At 28.0% G+C, this 21,703-nt stretch overlaps 1 protein-coding gene across 1 annotated transcript in view; it reads left to right on the top strand.

Annotated features, from left to right (window-relative positions):
- The window catches only part of LOC135924408 (kinesin-like protein KIF13A), a 58,703-nt gene that overhangs the window by 17,520 nt on the left and 19,480 nt on the right, over positions 1–21,703 (top strand). The window contains exons 4-14 of the mRNA XM_065459465.1: positions 8,132–8,183; positions 8,748–8,840; positions 8,998–9,235; positions 9,640–9,727; positions 14,315–14,449; positions 14,896–15,011; positions 18,264–18,378; positions 18,648–18,860; positions 19,196–19,297; positions 20,698–20,835; positions 21,076–21,296. Of these exons, the coding sequence (XP_065315537.1) occupies positions 8,132–8,183; positions 8,748–8,840; positions 8,998–9,235; positions 9,640–9,727; positions 14,315–14,449; positions 14,896–15,011; positions 18,264–18,378; positions 18,648–18,860; positions 19,196–19,297; positions 20,698–20,835; positions 21,076–21,296 (1,511 nt within the window). The remainder of the gene's footprint in view (positions 1–8,131; positions 8,184–8,747; positions 8,841–8,997; positions 9,236–9,639; positions 9,728–14,314; positions 14,450–14,895; positions 15,012–18,263; positions 18,379–18,647; positions 18,861–19,195; positions 19,298–20,697; positions 20,836–21,075; positions 21,297–21,703) is intronic.

The following is a 21,703-nucleotide window of genomic DNA, read 5'->3' as shown; positions in this document are numbered from 1 at the left end:
AATTAACCATAAAATTCTTGACTATTCTATATGATTTTTAATTACGCTTAGACTGTTTTCGGACTTTTATATTGATATTTTAACACGTCCCTAGAATTAGAAAAGGAAAGAAGAAAGAAAGAAAATTGTATGAAATTGGCTTAACGATTTCGACTCTTTTCCTAATTAATTATATTTAAAAACAATATTGCACCTTTTAAGGGATTTCTTTAAAACAAAACATTTTTATAATTAAACCAAATGTTCATTATAAAGTACAAATTAAAATTATTGTTTTAAGATTTTTTTTTCGTAAGTGCCATTAGCCTCTTTTTTTATCAGATGGTAACTTTAAAATTGTTTAAGATATTTATTATTAACTTTTTAGATTATAAATTTCTTATATTTTTAAAATACTTAAAAAAATATCATCTCATAAATGTTATAATACGCGATAAAACGTTAAATTTTTTTTTTTAAAAATCCAATTAATTTTTGAATATATATCCTTTAAAAATACAACTTTGAGCCCTCGCTGAATGGGGGGCTAATCTAGTCTTTTTTTTTAAAAAAAAATCCAATTAATTTTTGAATATATATTTATTTTTTTTTAAAAAAAGAATAAAAATACAACTTTGAGCCCTCGCTGGGTGGGAGTTAATCTAGTCCTTTTTTTTAAGAAAATCTAGCTGGTATTAAATAGTAACAAAATCTATGTTTATTATATTTATAATAACGTCATACTAAATAACACTGCATTCTAAATTCGCAAACTTACCAGTTACTCCATTTTTTGATAGTTTCCACTATACTTTCATGGTTTATTTACTGGGGGAGTGAGGGGTTATATTCTGTGTAATTGGGGTAATTTCTCTATTTTTAAGCTATTTTAACCGGCTAAAAAACTGCTAAACCTAGTTTTTAAACCTAAAAGAAAACTATTATCGCGAAAATATAACTCAGTTTTAAAGAAAGAGGAAATTAATTCACTCGGCTTTGGTGCGCTCCTATAGACTAGGCCAAATTAAACTATTTTTTAAAAAAATAATAAAACAACGATTCATCGATCAGATACCAATATTTTTATACTTTTGTATCTTATATTTGTTAATATTTATTCATTTATTTATCACATTCATTTATTAAGTTATTTTATCTATTAATTTCGATTTCAAGTTTTCATTGGCGTAATATTTACCTATTATTTTCAATTTTCTAGTGGCATAATATTTATCTGCCATTTTTATATTTCTAGTCAAATAATAATTTTTCTGAAACTCCTTGTCCAACAGGGAGAAAGAAAGTGCAAGCTTGTCCAACGAGATGGAGTCTCCACCATAAAGCAGTAACAGCTTTTATGGAGTTAGAAGAACCTATTATTAAATTACTGAAATATCACAATGGCCTGAAAGAAATATATCCTCAGAAGCAAGAAAATTATTGGATTCAATACTTATTTAAATTTTTTTTTCTCATTAGAATGTATTATTTAATTATACAACTATTTTATGTAATACTTTTCAAAAACATGGCATTGACTTGATTAAGAAGATGAGAATAGCGGAGAGCATTTTATTAGAACTCAAGGAAATTAGGGCTAATGTTGATGAAGAATTTCAATTTTATATGTTATCGTTGAGTGAAAAGGCGAGCTATGCAGCAAGGCAAGCTCATCGTCAAAACATTAGTATAAGATCAGTAGAAAAGTATTATAAAACTATAATCCAAATAAATGAATGGTTTTTAATTCATCATGCAGCGCTTACCAATCTGCAGATATTACTTCCACAAAAGCCTTCCCAATCTTTTACAGATGGTGATAGAAAAAAAATAATATTTGTTTGATGCCTTATTAGCTGAATAAATGTTTAAAAGATTAACTAAGATATAGTCCCAAAAAATGCTATGGATGCTTTGTATAATCTCAAACACATTTTAGATTTTATTCCCTATGTATTAAAATGATTATATATATATATATTAGCAACTCTTCCCATTAGTAAACTAATGAGAGAACATTCTCTTTTTTAAGAAGAATAACAGAACCCCGCAGAGATACAATTTGCAGGGCACGGCCTGGATTTTTTTTCAAAATTTTTTTCGGCCCGACCCGGGTTTTTTTTTAAAGAAACAGGCTTGGCCAGGTTTTTTAAAATTAAATTTTTCAGGCTCGGCCCGGATATTTTTAAATAAATTATATTTATTTTTGATTTTTATATCTAATTTCAAATATTTAGTTATAAAATATATAGCCGGGCTTGGATAATTTTTTTAAAAAAGATTCAGACCCGGTCCGGGTGTTTTTTAAAAAAAAAATTCGGGCCCTGCCCAGGTGTATTTAAAAAATTAAAATACGATCCGGTCCGGGAACCGGGCCTGCAGTTCTCTGAAATCATACCTAAGAGGTACAACTTCTGAAAGTGGATTGAATGGTTTGGATCTTTTAAATATTTATAGGCATTTGACGCCAACAAGGATGAGTAATTGAAAAATTAGCTCAATCCCAACGAAGATTGGATTTTACATTGTAAATATAATACAAAATACAATTATTCCTAAGAAACTTTTTGTGTATTAATTTATATTTCTAACAATTGAATTTTTTTTACTTTATATATAAATTTTAAAGGCTCAAAAAATTCAAATCTATTTTAGGACATTTAAGTGATTCATATGGTGATAATATACACTTTATATTTTATAATTCTCATTTATTTTATAATTTTTCAATGCCGGTTTATACACATAATTTTTTTTTAATTCAGATTAATTTAAAATTGTGTATTAGAAAAGTTATTCATCCTAATAAATTTATGCTTGATATTTTTAAATAACAATAATATTTCTTAAAAAAATTTATTATCCCCCCCCCCCCCAGACCAAATTCCTGCGTACGCGCCTGATTAAGCCATAAATTGATAACAGAAATAAAATTGATCCACAAATCTCAGAGCACACTAGAAAGAAGAAAAAAAGCAGTTGATTTTTTTTAAAACCTATTTCTTTTAATTTCTGAAATTTTTGTCTTGGAATTAATTTTATTATGAAGAATAGAAACGTGCAATATAAATGAATTACGACCTACTAGTTTCATTAATATTTAAATCAGAGATATTTTCCTGGACATGAAGACTGGAAGGAAATTGTATTTTTTTAAAAATAAAATTTGGCATCAGTGGATTGTGTTGGAAAATCGCTCCATTTGAGCCGATTTTTGTAAGCCGCTTTTTATACAGAAAAATATTACGCAAGACTGAAGATTTTGCTCATAGATGCCATAAAGTTTTTGACATCTATTAACAAAATCTCTATTAGACAATATTTTTCTGCCTAAAATATTGAGTTAGCCGCTTAAGGCTCACGTGGAGCGATTTTTCTGCCTCACTATCGGTGCATCTCTATAAATAACGTAGCACCCAGACTTATCATCCATATTACATTTAAAATTATTCTGGTCTCAGCATGTACCGATATCGAATTTTCTTGAACCCGGGTCGGGCAATAAGTATATATTGAAATATTTTTTTAAAAAAAATGGTGACAAATGACAATTTTACCAATTCAAATTATTAAATTAAAACTTTTACCTCCTACCGTTTATATGATACACTCTCATAAATAATAAATGTTTCATTTACAAAACCTTGTAAAACAATTCGATATTTAGAAAAAAAAGTGTTCAAGGCTGGAAACTCGCATCCAAATATTTTAATTGTTTTTTTTGTTTAATACGAAAATTTATAACTTTTAAAATTTTATTTCATATTTTTTTAAAAAATAAATAAATACTTTTAATAAAATATAAGATTGATAATGATTTTATTTATTAAGATTCTCACATAGTAAATGTAATTTAAAACCTAACAATCTTTTTAAAATTAAAGGAAAAAAAATTATAGAAATATTTACAATTCCATTTTCATTTTAATCTTTATTTTGTAAAAAAAAAATTATATTTATATTCTTCTCTATGACATTCATTCGACTGTTAATAATTTAATAATGATATTATGGTTAATTTTTCTAATTTTTTTGTAATGACTACTAAATTTACAATATAAATAGTTTCGTTTTTGAGTAATATTTTAAAATGTAAATGGTTTTTTTTCTTCAAAATTACAAGTAATTTAGAAAATCTCCTCAAGGGCGATTGGATGGTGGAGATTGTTTTTTTTAATTTTAGTTAAATTTTCACTTTATGATAAAAGGGAGTGTAACTAACCTCTTATTCACAGTTAGCGCGAATTCGCTGCTAATAATACAAAATACGTTGTATTTTTGTATTCTCTGCAAGGAATTCGCGCTATGACAGGCTATCCTGCATGCACAGTTTGCACGAATTCATGACGAAGTGTACAAAATATGCATTTTATATACTTCGCCACAAATTTGCGCTAACTCTGAATGCAGGGTAAGGGAGATTTAGATCTTTTTATTATTTTAGGACTCGCCTCAGCTCACTTCTTTAAAACCCTATTAAAAATTTTTTTAAAATTAACATTGTAAGCGTTTTAAAAGCAATGTTTAAAAATATGAGTAAGGACTGAGTGGCCTTATGGAAAGTTTTAATAATTTTTTGTTTACTACTGGCTAGTGAACGCCTCGATTTAACCAATTTTTAATTAAGATAGCCAAAATAATAATGCGCAAACCTCGAGATTGTAATAGATGTTTAAACTTACTGCAGACTATTAGCAAAATCTCCAGGCTTGCGTAATATTTTTTGGGCTAAAATATTGTGTTAACCGTTTTTTGAAAATCGAGCCGTTTAACAATACTATCACTAGCCAATAAATTAATGTAGTTTTATCATTTCATAATGCAATTTAGTCCACTTTAATATGAAAATATAAAATGTTCTAGCAACACAATCTAATCTGGTGGACTGCTCTTTTGGCATTTTATTTTCCATTACTTTTAGTCTGCTCATATATTGGGGACATTTTTTTTAAATATGAATTTTAATACCGAATTTCATTTATTTTTTAAATTTTCATATTTTAAAAATATTACTTATTTTTATGTTTCATGCGGTAAAACAAAGAAGGCTAGGTTAGGGTTCATAACAATTATTTTAAATTTGATTTTTTATGGAAAAAATAAATTAAATAATCATGTAATATTTTCCATATTTCACGTGGTTTAAAATTTTATAGACTATATAATTTTATTTTATCAACAGTGAAATGTTTAATTTAGGCTTTATAAATTTTGATTAACATTTTAATTATTTTTGAACCCGAACTAAACTCGTTTTTATGCTCGCTTCGCCTTGAGCCCAACCGGATTTACAAATTTATTTTGTTTTCGAACCTAATCCGACAAAAAAAATTCGCACCCCATTTCAATTTAAAAAAAAATATTTATAGTTCCATAGAGGATGACAGGGCTCTCTGGCACGGGGGGGGGATACTATGCTTATGTATCATCAAGATCTCGAGGGAATACTCTATTAGTCAACACACATAAATATATCCATTTTATAATCGAACTTACATTTTAGTCATCGGATTGGAGGAGGGGGGCTTAAGATGGCTCAGGAAGTTGCTAGCGGTGATTTATTCAATAGAGTTATTCGACCTATTTTCTTTATATAATGGAAATATAAACTTTCAAAACTCGTTCTTATTATATCGATATTTTGGATATGTTTCAAAATTTTGTCAGTTTTTTAATGTGTATTTTACATTACATATATATATTTTTTTTTATAGCCAACATGGAAAAAAATATCTTATCATTATGAGGTCATTTTTATTTTATTATGTTTTGATTGATTAAAAAAAATGAATTAGTATTTTGCATACAACATAAAAAACCGATATTTTTTGGACACGAAAGAAAACACATTAAATAACTATTAATTTCATAAAGATTTATTAATCGATATCTCAAAATATTGTAATATTTGTATTGTTAAAAGGCTTTATTGTTTATTTAGCCGATTTTAAAACAAGATTTTAGACAATATAATATTAAGCAAGCTTCGAGATTTTGTTAATAGAGGTCCAGTCTTTCTACCATCTATGCGCAAAATCTCTAGGCTTGCGTAATATTTTTGGCTAAAATATTGGGTTGGCCGTTTTTAAAAATCTAGCCTTTTTAACAAAAATACGTAATATGTAGTGATATAATGCAGTAGAATAATCCAATAACAAATTTGATCGTCGATTTTTGTTATATTTTTTTAACCTCGGCATAGTATTATTCATCAGAAGATTTTCTTGCCATAAAACCAGGGATGTGAACCCTTCGACAAAAAAAGAATCCAGGTCCGCGTTCGGGTACAGGAATAAAATTTGAAAAGACCCGAGTTCAGGGTTCGGGTCCGGATTCAGGGAACATAAAAATAATGACTCAAAATAAGATTTTTTTTTCATTTATTATTATACTTCAATATATACATATTCATAATTTACAAATGAAAAATTTAAAAATGAAATAATTTATATTTTAAATGTTTTATTCAATCGTACAATCATAATATCTTCTAAAATATCATCCTGGAGATTTCCACGTAAATTAGACAATATATATTTTACAGATGAAAATTCATGTATATACCCTTACCTAAAATAGATAGTTATCTTTATAAAATTATTGTACTTGCGATGCCGGTACAGCCATGAATATTCTAGATAAGATATATAATTCTAGATATATTGAAGAATTTTTTTCTCAGAATTTTAAAATATTTATATCCTTATTTATTCTCTTAACTTCTGAGAACTTTACTATTAAAGATGCAATAGGCATTTTTTGATCGACCTTTCTATCTGGTGATAATTTGATTTTTTTTTATCTATCTAAAAGTAAAATTTCAAGATCATCAATGTTGCTATCATTATTATTATCACTACTACCAGTAGGTATTGTCGTTGCCTCCAATATATTGTAAATAATGGAGTTTTGAGTATGGCATAAATCCTTAAGATAGTCTTTAGCCATTTGTTTTTGCTCAATACTCAATAAAACTTGATATCGAGGGTCTAAATATATAGAAGCATATACAACACTATTTTGCAAATATTTTCTCTCGAATTTTCATTTCGTATAAAAAGGACTGTAAATTTTTCTAAGGCGTCTAATCCATATTCTATAAAAATCTAATAAACAATCTTAATATTGTTATTTTTAAAGGAACTAATAAACTAGTAAGGTCCTTTATTTGGCAACAACAAAATGACTTCACATGCTCCTATAATAAAATGAAATCTTTCCAACTTAATAATCGTTCTAACATCATACAAATTGAGGACAAACGTGTTGTGCACTATCATTTAAATTAAAATATTGTTACACAATTCACTTTAAAAATAATCAAGGTATTTTTATAAAATAGCATATTAAAAAATTTACATAATAAAATATTATTACCTACACTAATGATATCAATCTCTAAATAAAATGGAAGTCCAGGAATTGAAAGAAAAACGCGAAGATAAAATAAATGATTTCACAAAAAATGTTAATAAAATTTATATTATTTAATATATTTTTATTTTAAAAATTATTATGACACCTAGAACCCTTGGACCCTTCACTTTTAAAAAGGGTCCGGGTTCGGGTTCAGCCAAAATACAAGGGTTCAGGAGGGTCCGGGTTCGGGTTTACATCCCTGCAAAAAACTAGGGTATCATGGAGATGTAAAGGGCCTTATGTGCTCATTCAAGCAATATATATTCCAATGAAAACAACTTTAAGAAAATAAGAGGGTTCAAAGGTCTAGATGAGGTTGGATATAAATTGACAGGGGTATTGAGTAATGTAGATCTTGATAGGTGAATATGAATGACTTATTTATAAGAATCAGTATTGTAAAACGGCTAGATATGAGCCTTTTTTTTATAACGGCGAATTCAAAATTTTAGCCAGAAAAATATGGCCTACGATTCTAATATTTCGCTCGCTAATAGATGCCCTTATTTTTATGTTATCTGTAGCAAAATCTTCACTCGCATAATATTTTCCGGATAAAATATTAAGTTTGCCCTTTTTAAAAATAGGGTCAAATCGAACCATTTAACAAAACTAATAAGAATAAATTAACTAACTATTTTTCTTGAGTTCTATTTTATTTGTTTTTTTTTTGAAATAGGTTTTCATTTTACAATCTTAATTTTATATAAAATTATTAATTTGTTACAATTAGACATTTGCTTTCGATTATTGCTTTGATTCAAACGAGGACTCTAATGCAGCAAGTAACATAAATTTTTCTATATTTATTTTTCGATGTTACCGAAATTAATTTATTTTTAGTTATTAATTTTTTATCAAGACAGTAAAATTTTTAAGCCCTTCCCGATTTAAAAAATAAATAAATCCCCATACGAAAACATTTTATTTAATAATTTTGGCTGTACTTTATAAATTGTTTTCAGCTGCAAATTAAAATTATGCACAGTATTATGATTTTCTATCTAGTTAAATTTATTGAGTTGAGATTTATTTATAAAAATTCGCCCGACCCGGGTTTTTTAAGCTCCACTCCTAAGCAAGCGAAATGATAAATTAATTTTCCTAAACTGAGCATTTCAAATACTGATTTTAAGGTTTTCTTAATAGTGGAATAATGAAATTTTAAAAAAATAATCAAATTATAAACATGAATTAATATACCAAGCTGGTTATATTATTTAAAATAGATTATTGCAATAGTATAGCCTAATTTTTCCCTTTATCAAATGCAATTAATCATATCATCGAATTATAAATATGGCCTATTTTATAGAAATTTTTTTTTGACAAAAACACTATGAAAATAGGTCAATCCGACATTTTCGAAAAAATTGGATTAGATGTTTTGAACAACGCTTTTATGGGTTATAATGCTTGCATTTTTGCGTACGGACAAACTGGTTTAATTTTTTTTTAAAAAAATATAAGAAAAAAATTAAGAATGAATATTGAATTTTTATTAAAAATGTAAAAAATATTTATTTTATATGATAGACGAAAGAAATAATTAATGAATGTAATAAATTGCTAAAATTGTACTAAAAATCATAATTTAAGGTTCTGGTAAATCGTATACTATGATGGGAACCTCCACGGATCAGGGTATCATACCCAGGCTTTGCGAGAAACTTTTTGATCGAATCGATACAACTAATTCTGGCATAGCTTGTTCGGAGGAAGATTCTTCGTATAGCTGCAAAAGTTTGGAGGCTGGTAAGAATACGAAATACAAGGTGGAAGTATCTTACATTGAGATCTATAACGAAAGGGTTCACGATTTACTTGACCCCACAGGGTAAAAATTAATCAAATTAAGATCTGCAAAAGTATTTTAAGAAAATTCGGGCCGGGTAGGGTCAGGCTTTACAATTTTTTAAAATATATCTAAATTAATCAATTTTATGTTGAATATGTGATTTTATTTATAGAAAGTAGACGCCAAATAACATATATCGTTTATTTTGAGTAATTATAAAAATTAATTTCTATATTTAAATAAATTCGGGCCGGGCTGGCAAAATTTTTTTAAAAAATTTTCTGGTTCGGGCCGGGCCAGTCAAAACTTTATAAAAAAAATTTCTGGTTCGGGCCGGGCAAAACTTTATAAAAAAAATTTCGGGCCGGGCTTGAAAAATTAGGCTAAGTGCAGATCATTAATGAAAATATTAAGCTCGAACTTTTTATTATCTTAAATAACAGTGAAAAGAAGAGTTTGAAAGTACGGGAACACAATCTATTGGGTCCTTACGTTGAAAATTTGACGCTTCTCGCAGTTGCATCATACGCCGTAAAATTGAAAATTTATTTATATCTTTTTTTAGTCAACTTTCAAATACCAAAATAGGCAAGTGTTAATCCTAGGCCGTACTGAATATTTCAACTACCATAACTTATAAATCGCTTTTAGATAGATATAAAATTAATCTCTGTCATCAAAAAAACAGTATTTTGTTTTGGAAAATAGTGTCTTTATATATTATTACATATATCCTATCTCAGTTTTCTCTCTATTTTGACTATTTCATGATTTCCTTTTTCTTCATTGTAAACTTTTTCTCTAATCTCTCGTCTACAATTTATTCTTTGAATAAAAAACAAACATGAAGTATAATATCAAACATAGCTTCTATTTTAATTGTATATAAGTTACTCTTAGGTTCGGACTAGCCTTCGTATGGGATGTATATTTTATTCCTTTTATCCTTTAAAAAAAAATTATATATAGTTGTTCTTACCTTTATTTTGATAGATTTTAAATATATTAATTCCTTTTGTATTTTCCTTTCACCTTTTTATTATGTTTCTTTTCGACAGCCGAAAAAAAAGATTCCTAAAATAACTTGCAAGGATAATAATGATTTATTTTTTCTAATTTTGTTCAATATATCAGAGACCTGCAGAGGTACCATATCCACAATCCAGCCCCACCCTGATTTTTTTAAAATATATATTTTTTATTTTAATTTTTATATAATGGCGATTTAACATATTTGGTTTTAAAATATATGGCCCTGCCCGGGTATTTAAAAAATATTTAGGCCCGGCACGGGTATATTTAAAAAAATTATTACTGCCCGACGTATACCAGGGATTAGGGCCGGGCCTGCAGGTCACTGAAATATTTAATATCGTCGATAAAACAATAAAATAAGAATGATCTAAAATAAATATAAATTCATTGAATTTTCTTGCGATTAATATCATATCTATTAAAAATACATAACCTCAAATCGATAAAAACAATATGGCTAACTAAAATGGTTAAAATAAAGCTGTAAAAATCAATAACAAGACCCCGTTCACAACACCTCTCCAACTTACAAAAATCCCTTATCGTCCCCTAGAACGAACTCGAATTACGAGTCTAAACCAAATACTCCAACCAATCCGCAAACTCCCCTATTAGATATGAGGCCGCCAACTATTCTCCTGCCCAGACCGTTTGCGTTCACTACCTCTCGCCCCAGTCTAGTAGGTGTGGGGTCATCACTACGGCTATACCAATATTATATCGGATCGCACGCGTTTTCCAAAAATATGTGTGTTTGTGTATAATAACATTATAGGGATAGGCGCTTAATTATCGCGAATCACGTTTAAATACATAATAAGGTAATATTGTACTTATTTCAATGATAATTATTTTATTTATTATAGTTCAATTATATTATTATTATAATCAGTGCAGGGGAGTGTATCTACATCTATTGTAAAACAAAAATATTCTTCAAAAATAAGAAATAATACAGATGCTACTACAGTTGCGGCAATGGTATACACTTATCATGTAGTACAACATTCATAGAGCTACTTATTATCACAATATAAGTAGAATCTTTTTTCCTTAATATTTAAAGCCTCCGAGATAAATGAAAACTTTGCTTGTAGAACAAAGATGAGCAAGGCTATCATCAATGTTTTAGAACCTGAATCCAGAAGGTCAATTCTTGGGCATACATATGCAATCTAACAGATGCATCTAATAAGGGAAATAGTAAAACATTTCCCTTGATCCTCCTCTATTTTAACAAAATTAAGGTCGTTTCAATAAAACTATTAAATTCTTTTTCCCTCATAATCCAAAGACATAACTAACTATATAATGGTAAATATAGCAGATTCGGGATTATCGACGAATTTATACTCATCTATACTGACTTATATAAATGAAATGATGTTGATTTATTATTGGATAAAAATAAAATACGATAGAAAGAAATTTACAAACTAGACATGTTTTTCGAATAAATATTTAAAGTTTATTTTAAAAATGTAAAAATAATCAATTATTGTCTCTTAAAACAAAATTATTATTTATATATTAAAAACGTTTAAATGCTAAAAAAAATTTGCGAGAGAAATTAAAAAATTGAGGTAGATTTTTGAGGGAGATTTCCAATTGCGGTGGTTTTGCGGGAGTAAGATGTCTGCGTGTTTACTAAAAAATAGCAGGAGTCTCCCGCCGATGGGGGGAGACATGGCAAACCTGGTCTGCAATCTGCATTGTATTATTTTATTTTAGTAATAATTGTTTATCTTTATATTTGCCTTTTTCATTTTTATTTTATTTTATTATATATATTTTTTTTAAATAATATATAAATTTTATTTTTTATAACATAATTTTTAATAAAAAAATATGTAAAGAATATATATCTAAAAAATTAAAAAATAATTTTTACAAGTTAAAAGATAATGAATCAGACAATAAACTCAAATCTTCAATGTGGAAAAAATTTAAAATCATTTTCAATGAAAATGACAAAAAGCTAGATTGGATTCGCTGCAATGATTGCGAATCAATCTATAAATATAATCAAAAGTGGCACATCATTCTTCATTCGGTATCAATGTTCATCTGTAAATTATGTAGACTTTATAGATAATAAAAAAATAACTGGATATTTTCAAAAAGACAATTCTCAATTAAAACAAAAGGATAAAATCTGGTCTTGCCAATTTATAGAGGTGTAATGCTAAAAAATTTTTTTATTAGATGCTTAAAAAATTGAAATAATAGTTATAATTATTATAAGCGGGTTTGGGTTAAAAAATTTTTATAAATAATGGGCGAGCAGGTATTTAGACTAATGGGCAGAGCGGTAAGGAATTTTAATTAATGGGCAGAGCGGTAAGGAATTTTAATTAATGGGCAGAGTGGGCGGGTATATATTTTTTGAAAACTATGAGCGGGCTGGTTAAATTTTTTAAAAACATTGGGTGGGTGGGCTTTTGTCCAAAAACCCGCCCAATGCAGACCTCTAATGCAAATGCACAACACCCCTTAAATTTTATTTTTTAAAATAGATTTATAGTATTTTAAAAGTTTTTTTTATAAAAATAGAAAGAAACACTCAAAGTTTTATTTATTTTAAATCTTTTTAAATAATAACGCCAATTTTATTATTTATACTTTAAAAAAAGAATTTTTTTTAAATATGGTATCTGAATTATTAAAATATTTTACAAAGGACAAATAATTTTGAAAAATGCGTTATCTGCGGAATTTTAATTTCACGGGGAGGAATAATGAAAAATGCATTTAATATTACCATTATCCGTAAACTTTTTTTTAATTATTGTAGAAATAAAAAAATTAAATTAAATGCATAATTCGATTTTTTGCATAAGAAATATTAATTTCTTAATTATATTTGGTTAGGGCGGTAATGAAAAATCAATATAAATATCGGATCGGTATCGGAGTTTTGAACTAATATCGTAAAATATCGGATCGAATCGGTGTGGATCGGCACAGTCCTAGTCATCAGAGGTGCCTACTCCTAGTTGATGTCCTTAATGGCTACTTTATCAAGTTCTCGCCCCTCCTGGTTCACATTCCAAGTTGACGCTCACACACTTGTCGCTAAAGATTCGGGTTTCGATGTCCCGACTTGATTCGCTTCCCCGGTTGTAGCGCTCGTTGATTCCCGTTGTATGGGCAGCTAAAGACTCCCGACGAGTCATATTGTCGATAGCACCTCCTTGGTGGACAGTCGTTCCTCAAACCTCTTTGGGGGTAATTGTTTATTACACATCCCATTCCCTGTAGAGGTAGCACCGACGGCGCTAGTTAAATTATAATGGGAAATTGAGTTAAATATTTAAAAGTTACTTACAATTAAGCCAAAGAATTTTCAGATGGCAATGTTTCGGAGTTAGATTTTTGAAGATGTGGAGATACAATTGATAATAGGACCGAGACAGACGCCCTACAATTGAAGGAGACCGAAAATTCCCGCTATAAGAGTGCCACAGGATGAGCGCCGTCGGTGCAGGGAGAAGGACATATAATAAACAATTGCAAAGGATTGAGGAACGACTGTCCACCAAGGAGATACTTGCAAGATGACCCTTTGGAAGTTGGAGAGCTGCCCATACAACGAGAATCAACGAGCGGTACAACCGTAGAAGCGAATCAAGCCGGAACATCGAAACCCAGAGACAAGTGAGTGGGCGTCAATTTGGAATGTGAACCAGGAGGGACGAAAGCCTGATAAAGTAGTCATCGAGGACATCAACAAGGACCTGGGTTGACACCAACCCCGTTGAAATGAGTGGCTGGCATAGGCCACATATCTAAAAGAGGAGTTCGCGGATTGATTGGAATATTTGATATCAGACTCGGAACTCGAGCTCGCGATAAGAGATATTTGTAAAGAGGGTGCTTTATTTTAATTATTTTAGTTAGCGTTATTATTTTGATCAATTAATGAAGTTATGTATTTATTTATTTTTTGTAGATTATTAACAAATATATGTTGTTTGTTCCACTTTAAAAAAATCAATATTTGCTTAGTGTTGAACACGAATTCTTACAATTTAAAATATTATGAATGAGTCCAAGAACTGAAAAAATTTAAATTTCTCTTAGGATATCAGCATGTTATTGAGGGAAGGCAACAAATCAAGGATAGTCGCTGCTACCAACATGAACACCGAGAGTAGCAGATCTCACGCTGTTTTCACTATCCATTTTACTCAATCCAGGGACGATGGCGATCAAGAAGTTACGTAATCTTTATTATTCATGATCATGAGACCTTTCATGATGTATTACAAAAAAATAAAATCTGAATATTGGCAATATGGAGTTATATTAAATCAATACTTCGTCGAATAAGTCTGCCCCGGATTTAACCGAATCTTAAATAAAATAAGGTGACATCGATTGCTGCTGCTTAAATTGTAATATAAGTTATGATAAATAATAGATTGATGCTCTTATTTAAACGATAATTATCGCATCGCCTTAACCATCATCTGATTACTATGAATGAGGCATTGGTTTGGAATTTGGCGAATTTTTTAAATTAAATTAAATATCTTAAAGTTCTACCTTCATATTTTCGTAAACGCTGGCCCGAATATTATATGATTTATGTTTTAGATCTAATTGGTTAATATAATTACCATAAAATGATTTAAATATTTTTTCCTTTTTTTTTTAAATAGAAAATTATCGGCGAAAAAATTAGCAAAATAAGTCTAGTCGATTTGGCAGGAAGCGAAAGAGTGTCCAAAAGCGGGGTTATAGGCGAACGCCTAAAAGAGGGCAGCAACATAAACAAGTTTCATTTTTAAATATTTACTTTTAAATTGGATTAATTAAATTTTGGATTCATTATTTACCGTTTTGAAATTGAACTTTTCCCTAATAATATGAGATTGACGGCGGCTGTTTTTTAAAAAATTTTTTATCGGCGTTCGGATCGATTTTGCCGCCACCCAATTAATTAGCAACGGCCGCGGCATGTTATTTAAAAATTTTTTTAATGAATTTAGTATATAATTTAATGTATTACATTTTTTTTTATAATTTATTCCGGCGCTCTTGTTCTAACATAGTAAATATAGTTTAATTCATTTTAAATTATTTTCTGTCTCACTCCTATTTAAATTTATGTTATTTCTCATTCTCAGAAATAGACGAAGGAATTGCATTTTTACTCAAATCAGAGTTACATACAATACATTTTAGTAATATTTCATTGATTTTTATTAAAACAAATTAAAAATAAATTTCGAATGCAAGTAAAATATAAGTAAGAAATATTATAAATTATAAATCAGATTTTGTAAAATTATAATTGTCATGAATAAATATATTTTATCAATATTCTTGGCACAAAAGAAGTATTTTTGCTTTAAGTATTAACATGAATAAATAGCATTTTATCAATATTCGTTGGACATAAAGAAGTGAGTAATAATCCAGCGATGGAAAAATTTCTTCACCTGGGTCTACTGGTTCTAGGCATATAAAGAACCTTCCTAGCTAAATTGAGACTAGGAAGTTCCAGTCGCTTTTTTCCCTATATAGTTAGTGTTCCTCTTCTGGTATACTATATTGGTTGCGAAATATGGCATTCTTGCTCTAAATTGCTATGTTGTTATTATCGTTGCTTGCAAAGGAATGTTTACGAGATATTTTAGCTATATATTAACTGGATGTTTGCCCATTATCTTCAACTTGAATCTCGCTCTGTGCATTTCTATCATGCTCTAAAAGTTTTAAATGTTTAATTAAAAATGCAATGATATAGAATTCGGATTTATATGTTCTGAAACAATTTTAAGATTTTGAAATCAGGGATCAAGTAGTGTTCCTAATATCTGATGTTGTTTAAAATATAATATAAATTACTTGAAGTTCGGATTTAGAAACCTATGGTCAAGCTTTTTTTCATATTTTCTTTTGTGCAAATGATATCTGAGCAATCAGATTTATTGATTTATATATGTGTTTATATTTCACTGCGAAATAAATCCTAAATTTATTTTTAATCTCTTTAAGGAGGGAAGAAATTCCACCGAATCTCGGAATGGATTTAATAATGTGTAAAGTTCGTTAATTATATCCATTCGTTATTTAAAGGTTTTATTTAGAAGATTATTTATAGGAATCTGAATAATACATATGCTGTGCCAGCTGGTTGGGCTTGACGAAAACTAAACATGATATAATTTTAACGCATTAAATGATCTGTCCATAAATCAAAAATGATAGAACACAATTTTGATCCAGAATCAATAATATTTAAAACATGCGACTTTATAGATTAATAAACATCATCTAGTGCACCCCGACTCATTGTTATCCTATCAGGCAATTCTGAAGAGGAATTAAATATCATATTTCTATTTTTTAACACTTTATTTCTTAATAATTATATTTAAATTTCAAATCTATAGAAAATTAGTTATTCCTTTATTGTTTATAAAATAAAATGGCATTAAATCTAGGCATCACATCAAAACGTAATTTCGCCTAATTAGATTTTATATTTATTTAATACATTAAAAAGATATTTAAAAATCATCAAAATAATTAGAGCTGAAATAAAAGTTGAACTTTCAAAATAAAGTTTTATATAATTAATTTAATAAATCAGTTATATAATAAGTTTATTGATTAATAAGATACTCAAAAAAACATCAACTAAACCTGGCAATAAACAAACTAGGGTGGTTTACAACGTTTAAGTCCATAAAAAGATGTATTAATGTTTGTGTAATTTTGAATTATGATGTATGAATGAATGTAAATAATATACACTATTTTATTTTGCAAATAGAATACAATTTATATTTTTATTTTATTAATGTTAATATTCACTAAAAATTATGCACGCAGCGCCGCCGCTATAAAAAATCAGCGGCGAACCTGGCCACGCTGCTCATCTCAATCCGCGTCTTTTCCAACGTAAATAAAATTGCCGGTGTGAACCGGTGACGCACAGGTTTAGATATGAGCGAACATTTTGAAGGGGAAATCTTGTATATTATTCCATTTTTTAAAATAAATTTAGGACCGATTTTTATTTCTAGGGTTCGGGTGCGCTCTCTATACTCTTAAAAATATCAAAAAGGCAAATAAGCTAAAATGGCTGTCAAAATGGCCCCTATAAGTTTGAAGCGAGAGATTTAAAAAAATATTAAAAATTTCTTACAGATTAGATAGATTTAAGTATTTAATATTAAATTAATATCATATAACGAAAAATTTATTAATTGCATTACTATAAATTTTAGTAAATACATAATTGTAATATTTAACATAATATAATTTTAATATAATATTTAAAGTAATTAATATATTTAATTTAAATTAATTTGATATAAAGTAAAATATATAAATTGTATTAATATAAATTTTAGTAATATATAATTGTAATATTTAATATGATTTAATTATAATATAATAATTAATATTATTTACATAATAAATATATAATTAATATAGTATAATTTATATTATATATTTATATTTTATAATATTATTTACATATTTTACATATATATATTATAATTTATCCATTTAATATAATTTATTTGTAATTCAATATTATGCGCAATCAGCTTGTTAAATTGAGCTTACAAATTTTAAGCTTAAGCAAAATTTAGCAAAAAGTCACGCGACAAAACATCAAAACACAAAAAAAGTATATCATGTGGCACGATACCTATTTGTTTAATACTGACCTGGCTCGGATAAAATTTCGATTGCCTCATGCCCCGACCTGGATTTTTAAAATTTATTATTTACAATAATTCTGACCCTATTTTTTAAATTGTTTAAAAGGGAAATTAAAAATATGAGTAATGATTTTTAAAATTATTACCATTTTTACAATTCGCTCTTGATCGGATTCTTGGCTAGGCCTGTAGATATCCAATATTTCTATTTATTTAAAATTTAATTTTTTTAAAATACTTTTTATCGCCATTATAAAATAAAGTATTTAACTTTTTATCGCCATTATAAAATAAAGTATTTAACGAAAATTCATAAATATTTGTCTATATTTTAAAATCATCAGATCCTTAACTACGCTTGGTTTGGTCATATCAACCTTGGCTGAACAAAGTTCTGGAAATTGCAAGATGCATAAATTTGTTCCATACAGGGACTCCATATTAACCTGGTTGCTAAAAGTAAATATTTCATTAATTATTTATATTTTATTTTTTAAATTCTTTGATTACTTGTTTTATAATAAAAAAAATTGATAGATTTTTAAACAAATTAATATATTTCCTCCAGTTACAAAATACAATTCATATGTCTATCAACTTTCGTAAAATATCTAACAAACACCAATAATCGGTGCATATTAACTCTATATTAAAGTTTTAAATGTTAAAATTTAGGAATTTACTTTCTTTATTAATGCAACATCTACCACCGAAATTGAAAAAAACAGGACAATTTGGGAGGCAATTCCGTGACTACCATGATAAGTACCTTATCTCCTTCATCTGATAATTACGAAGAAAGTCTATCCACTTTGCGATTTGCCAACCGAGCTAAGCGCATAGTCAATCACGCTATCGTCAACGAAGACCCCAGAGCCAAAGTCATAAGGGAACTCAAGGAAGAGGTGGAGATGCTCAAGATTCAACTTAATTTGAGACAGGTTTGAATTTTGAAATTATGATCAAAGTATAAACGAAAATATAGTATAACGGAGTTTGGAACCTAGATTAAGCTAGACCGTTCATTTTGTGATTCCTGAAAATTAAACAAAAAAGGAAGCTGTCCTGGTTTTTAAATTTGATCCAGTTTTGAAGTTTTCTGATTCTAAACTCTTTGGTATAAACCCTCTATAGAATTCCCGTTTATAATATTTTTCTTGGTTCACTTTTCATATTTGTTTCATGTATAAATTAATACTTTATAATAATTATACACGACATCAAAGGGGTATCTTGAAAGTTTATCCTTATTTTCTGTTTTATTATACATATACAGGAGACCTCTACCTTGGAGAGATTAAAGCAGTCGGAAGATTTGATGCAAGAATTAGAGATGCCATGGGAAACCAAATTAGCTATTTCAGAGAAGATTCAACAAGTTTAAGAAGATATTTTATTTTTTTTATGCGCTCATATGACCTCTAAATTAATTAAAATAACATGATCGATGAGTGTTATCAAACTTTTTCATTTTTATAAATGTTGCTTTAGCATTAGTTTTCCTTAATCATAGGCGTATCCAGTGCCCCCCCCTCAGAAATTTATCACTTTTTGTGAATATCATTTTAAGCTAATAAAAAATATCTCCCTTAGTCCTCCCGCCACTCCCTGTCCCCTAAAAATGTATGCATATAACTCAAACAATAATTTGAAAGAAAGAATGTAAAAGTTAATATTTTTTTATAAAAATATTCATCATAATTTATACATTTTTGGAAAAAAGCATTTATATATAAAAAAAGTTAACCAAAAATGCTTTTTAAGAAATGGAATATAAGATAAGTCTTAAGGCAAAAGTGATTATAATTATTAATAATAGATCCATTAAATTACTAAATAATATAATATATCAAATATAATTTTTTATAAAGTGAGTAATTTTAATTTATTTATCTTAATAAAAGTAAAATATAATTATAAAACTATTGATAAAATTAAATCATAAATTAAATAAAAAAATTAAAGGACAACACAAACAGTAGAATATTATATGTCATGGATTTACAGTATATCTAATTTTATCAATTATTATATGAAATCAAGTAATTTTTACCAATATAGCGAATTATATATTTTACAGATTATAAAATACTGATAAGGGCATCAGAAAATATCTTTTAAAGACATTGTGAGATAAATAATATGAAAATTAATTTTTAATATTTTATTTAAGATAAATAGATGGCGTTAAATAATTGAATGCAAATTGTTGCTATATTTATTATCAAGAGCATTGATTAGTAAAATTTGTTAAAATATTAACTAATATATTTTCTAACTGTCAAATATGTCTGTAAAAGTGGAATTTTACCTAGTATTTTGTAACTAATTCTATATAATAGGGGAATATCAACTATATGCCTACTTACTTTTTCTAAATAAATTTCTTTTACTTGTTTGGAAATTATTACCATGCTTTTATATTAATGTATATATAAGCAATTTATTATATTTTATATAAACTAATAAAAATATATTTCATATTTGTTCCAGGCTTAATTAAAAATATTTTATGACTATATATAGACTAAGGTAACCCGCCCGAAGGCCGGGCAAAACGAGCCGAAGACCCGCCTAAAGGGGGTCTGGGGGCGAAGCCCCCAGTAATTTTGTATCCCCCCCCCCTTAGAAATATTTTGGCCACGCCTATGTTCTTAATATATTTATGGATGAATCTAATAAATATGAATGCTACGGATATTATTGAGGCATGAAAAAAGGTTAGGATTATAAGTATCGAAAAAACTATAAACATTATTTTAAAAACAAATTTTTTAGGAAAGGCAGAAAACTTTAGAAAATATCGGTATATCAGCTGATGACACGGGTATTAAAATGCAAAACGATAAATACTATTTAGTCAATTTGAACTCCGATCCTTCACTCAACGAAATGCTGATATATTACTTGAAAAAGGTATATTTATATTATACCTTTGTATAGTATAATCCGCTAACTCTCGTTTGCAAATTTTTCACGCTTTAAGTCATTTTGTTTCAACTTGCTTATAAAATCTACAAATATTTTCTCTTTTTTTTAAAAAAAACATTTTAAAAAAAGATCTTATAGTCCATTGGGAAGCGTTTTGTAGCGATTATATTTTATTTTTTAAAGTGTCAGGTGTACAAATATAAAATTTTATTAATTTTTTCTCAGTTCAAAACCTTGATAGGCCGCCCCGACACTGAGCCAGAGCAGCACATTAAGCTCAGAGGTTTGGGCATAGTGGCTCATCATTGCGAGATAGACATCATGAAAATAAACAGGATCGAGTCCGACGAGGAAAACGATAGCGAAGATATAAATAAAGGAACGGTTGGAAATTACGTGGATTCTCAGCTTTACATGGTTTACATTACCCCGTTGGAAGGAGCTTCGTAATATATAGCAGATATCATATTATATTTTTTTATAACATAAGTATAGTGTTGTTTAAACGGCTCGATTTGAGCCGATTTTTTAAAAACGGCTAACATAATATTTTATCCAGAAAGATAATACACAAGCCTGAGAATTTTGGGCACATATGGAAATAAGGTTTGGACACTCGAGACTTAGGCAATATTTTTTGTTTAAAATATTGAGTTAGCCTTTTTTTAAAAATCGGCTCGAATCGAGCCGTTTAACAATACTACATAAGTACTTCGAAATATCATCCATTTTTGTATTTTGGATAAGATTTTAAAAATTACTAGAATTACGAGGGCGTTAAAGGATTTTTTTTAAGTTTATTTTTAGGCCCTGGTTAGGGGATCCAGCTTGTAGAGTTCTAAAGAAGGGGCAG

The sequence above is a fragment of the Gordionus sp. m RMFG-2023 genome, chromosome 2, assembly GCF_954871325.1.
Source record: "Gordionus sp. m RMFG-2023 chromosome 2, tfGorSpeb1-WG-v2, whole genome shotgun sequence".
NCBI classification, from domain to species: Eukaryota; Metazoa; Nematomorpha; class Gordioida; order Chordodea; family Parachordodidae; genus Gordionus; species Gordionus sp. m RMFG-2023.
Note: the sequence above shows the minus strand (reverse complement) of the source record. Positions and strands in the feature narration are given on the sequence as shown.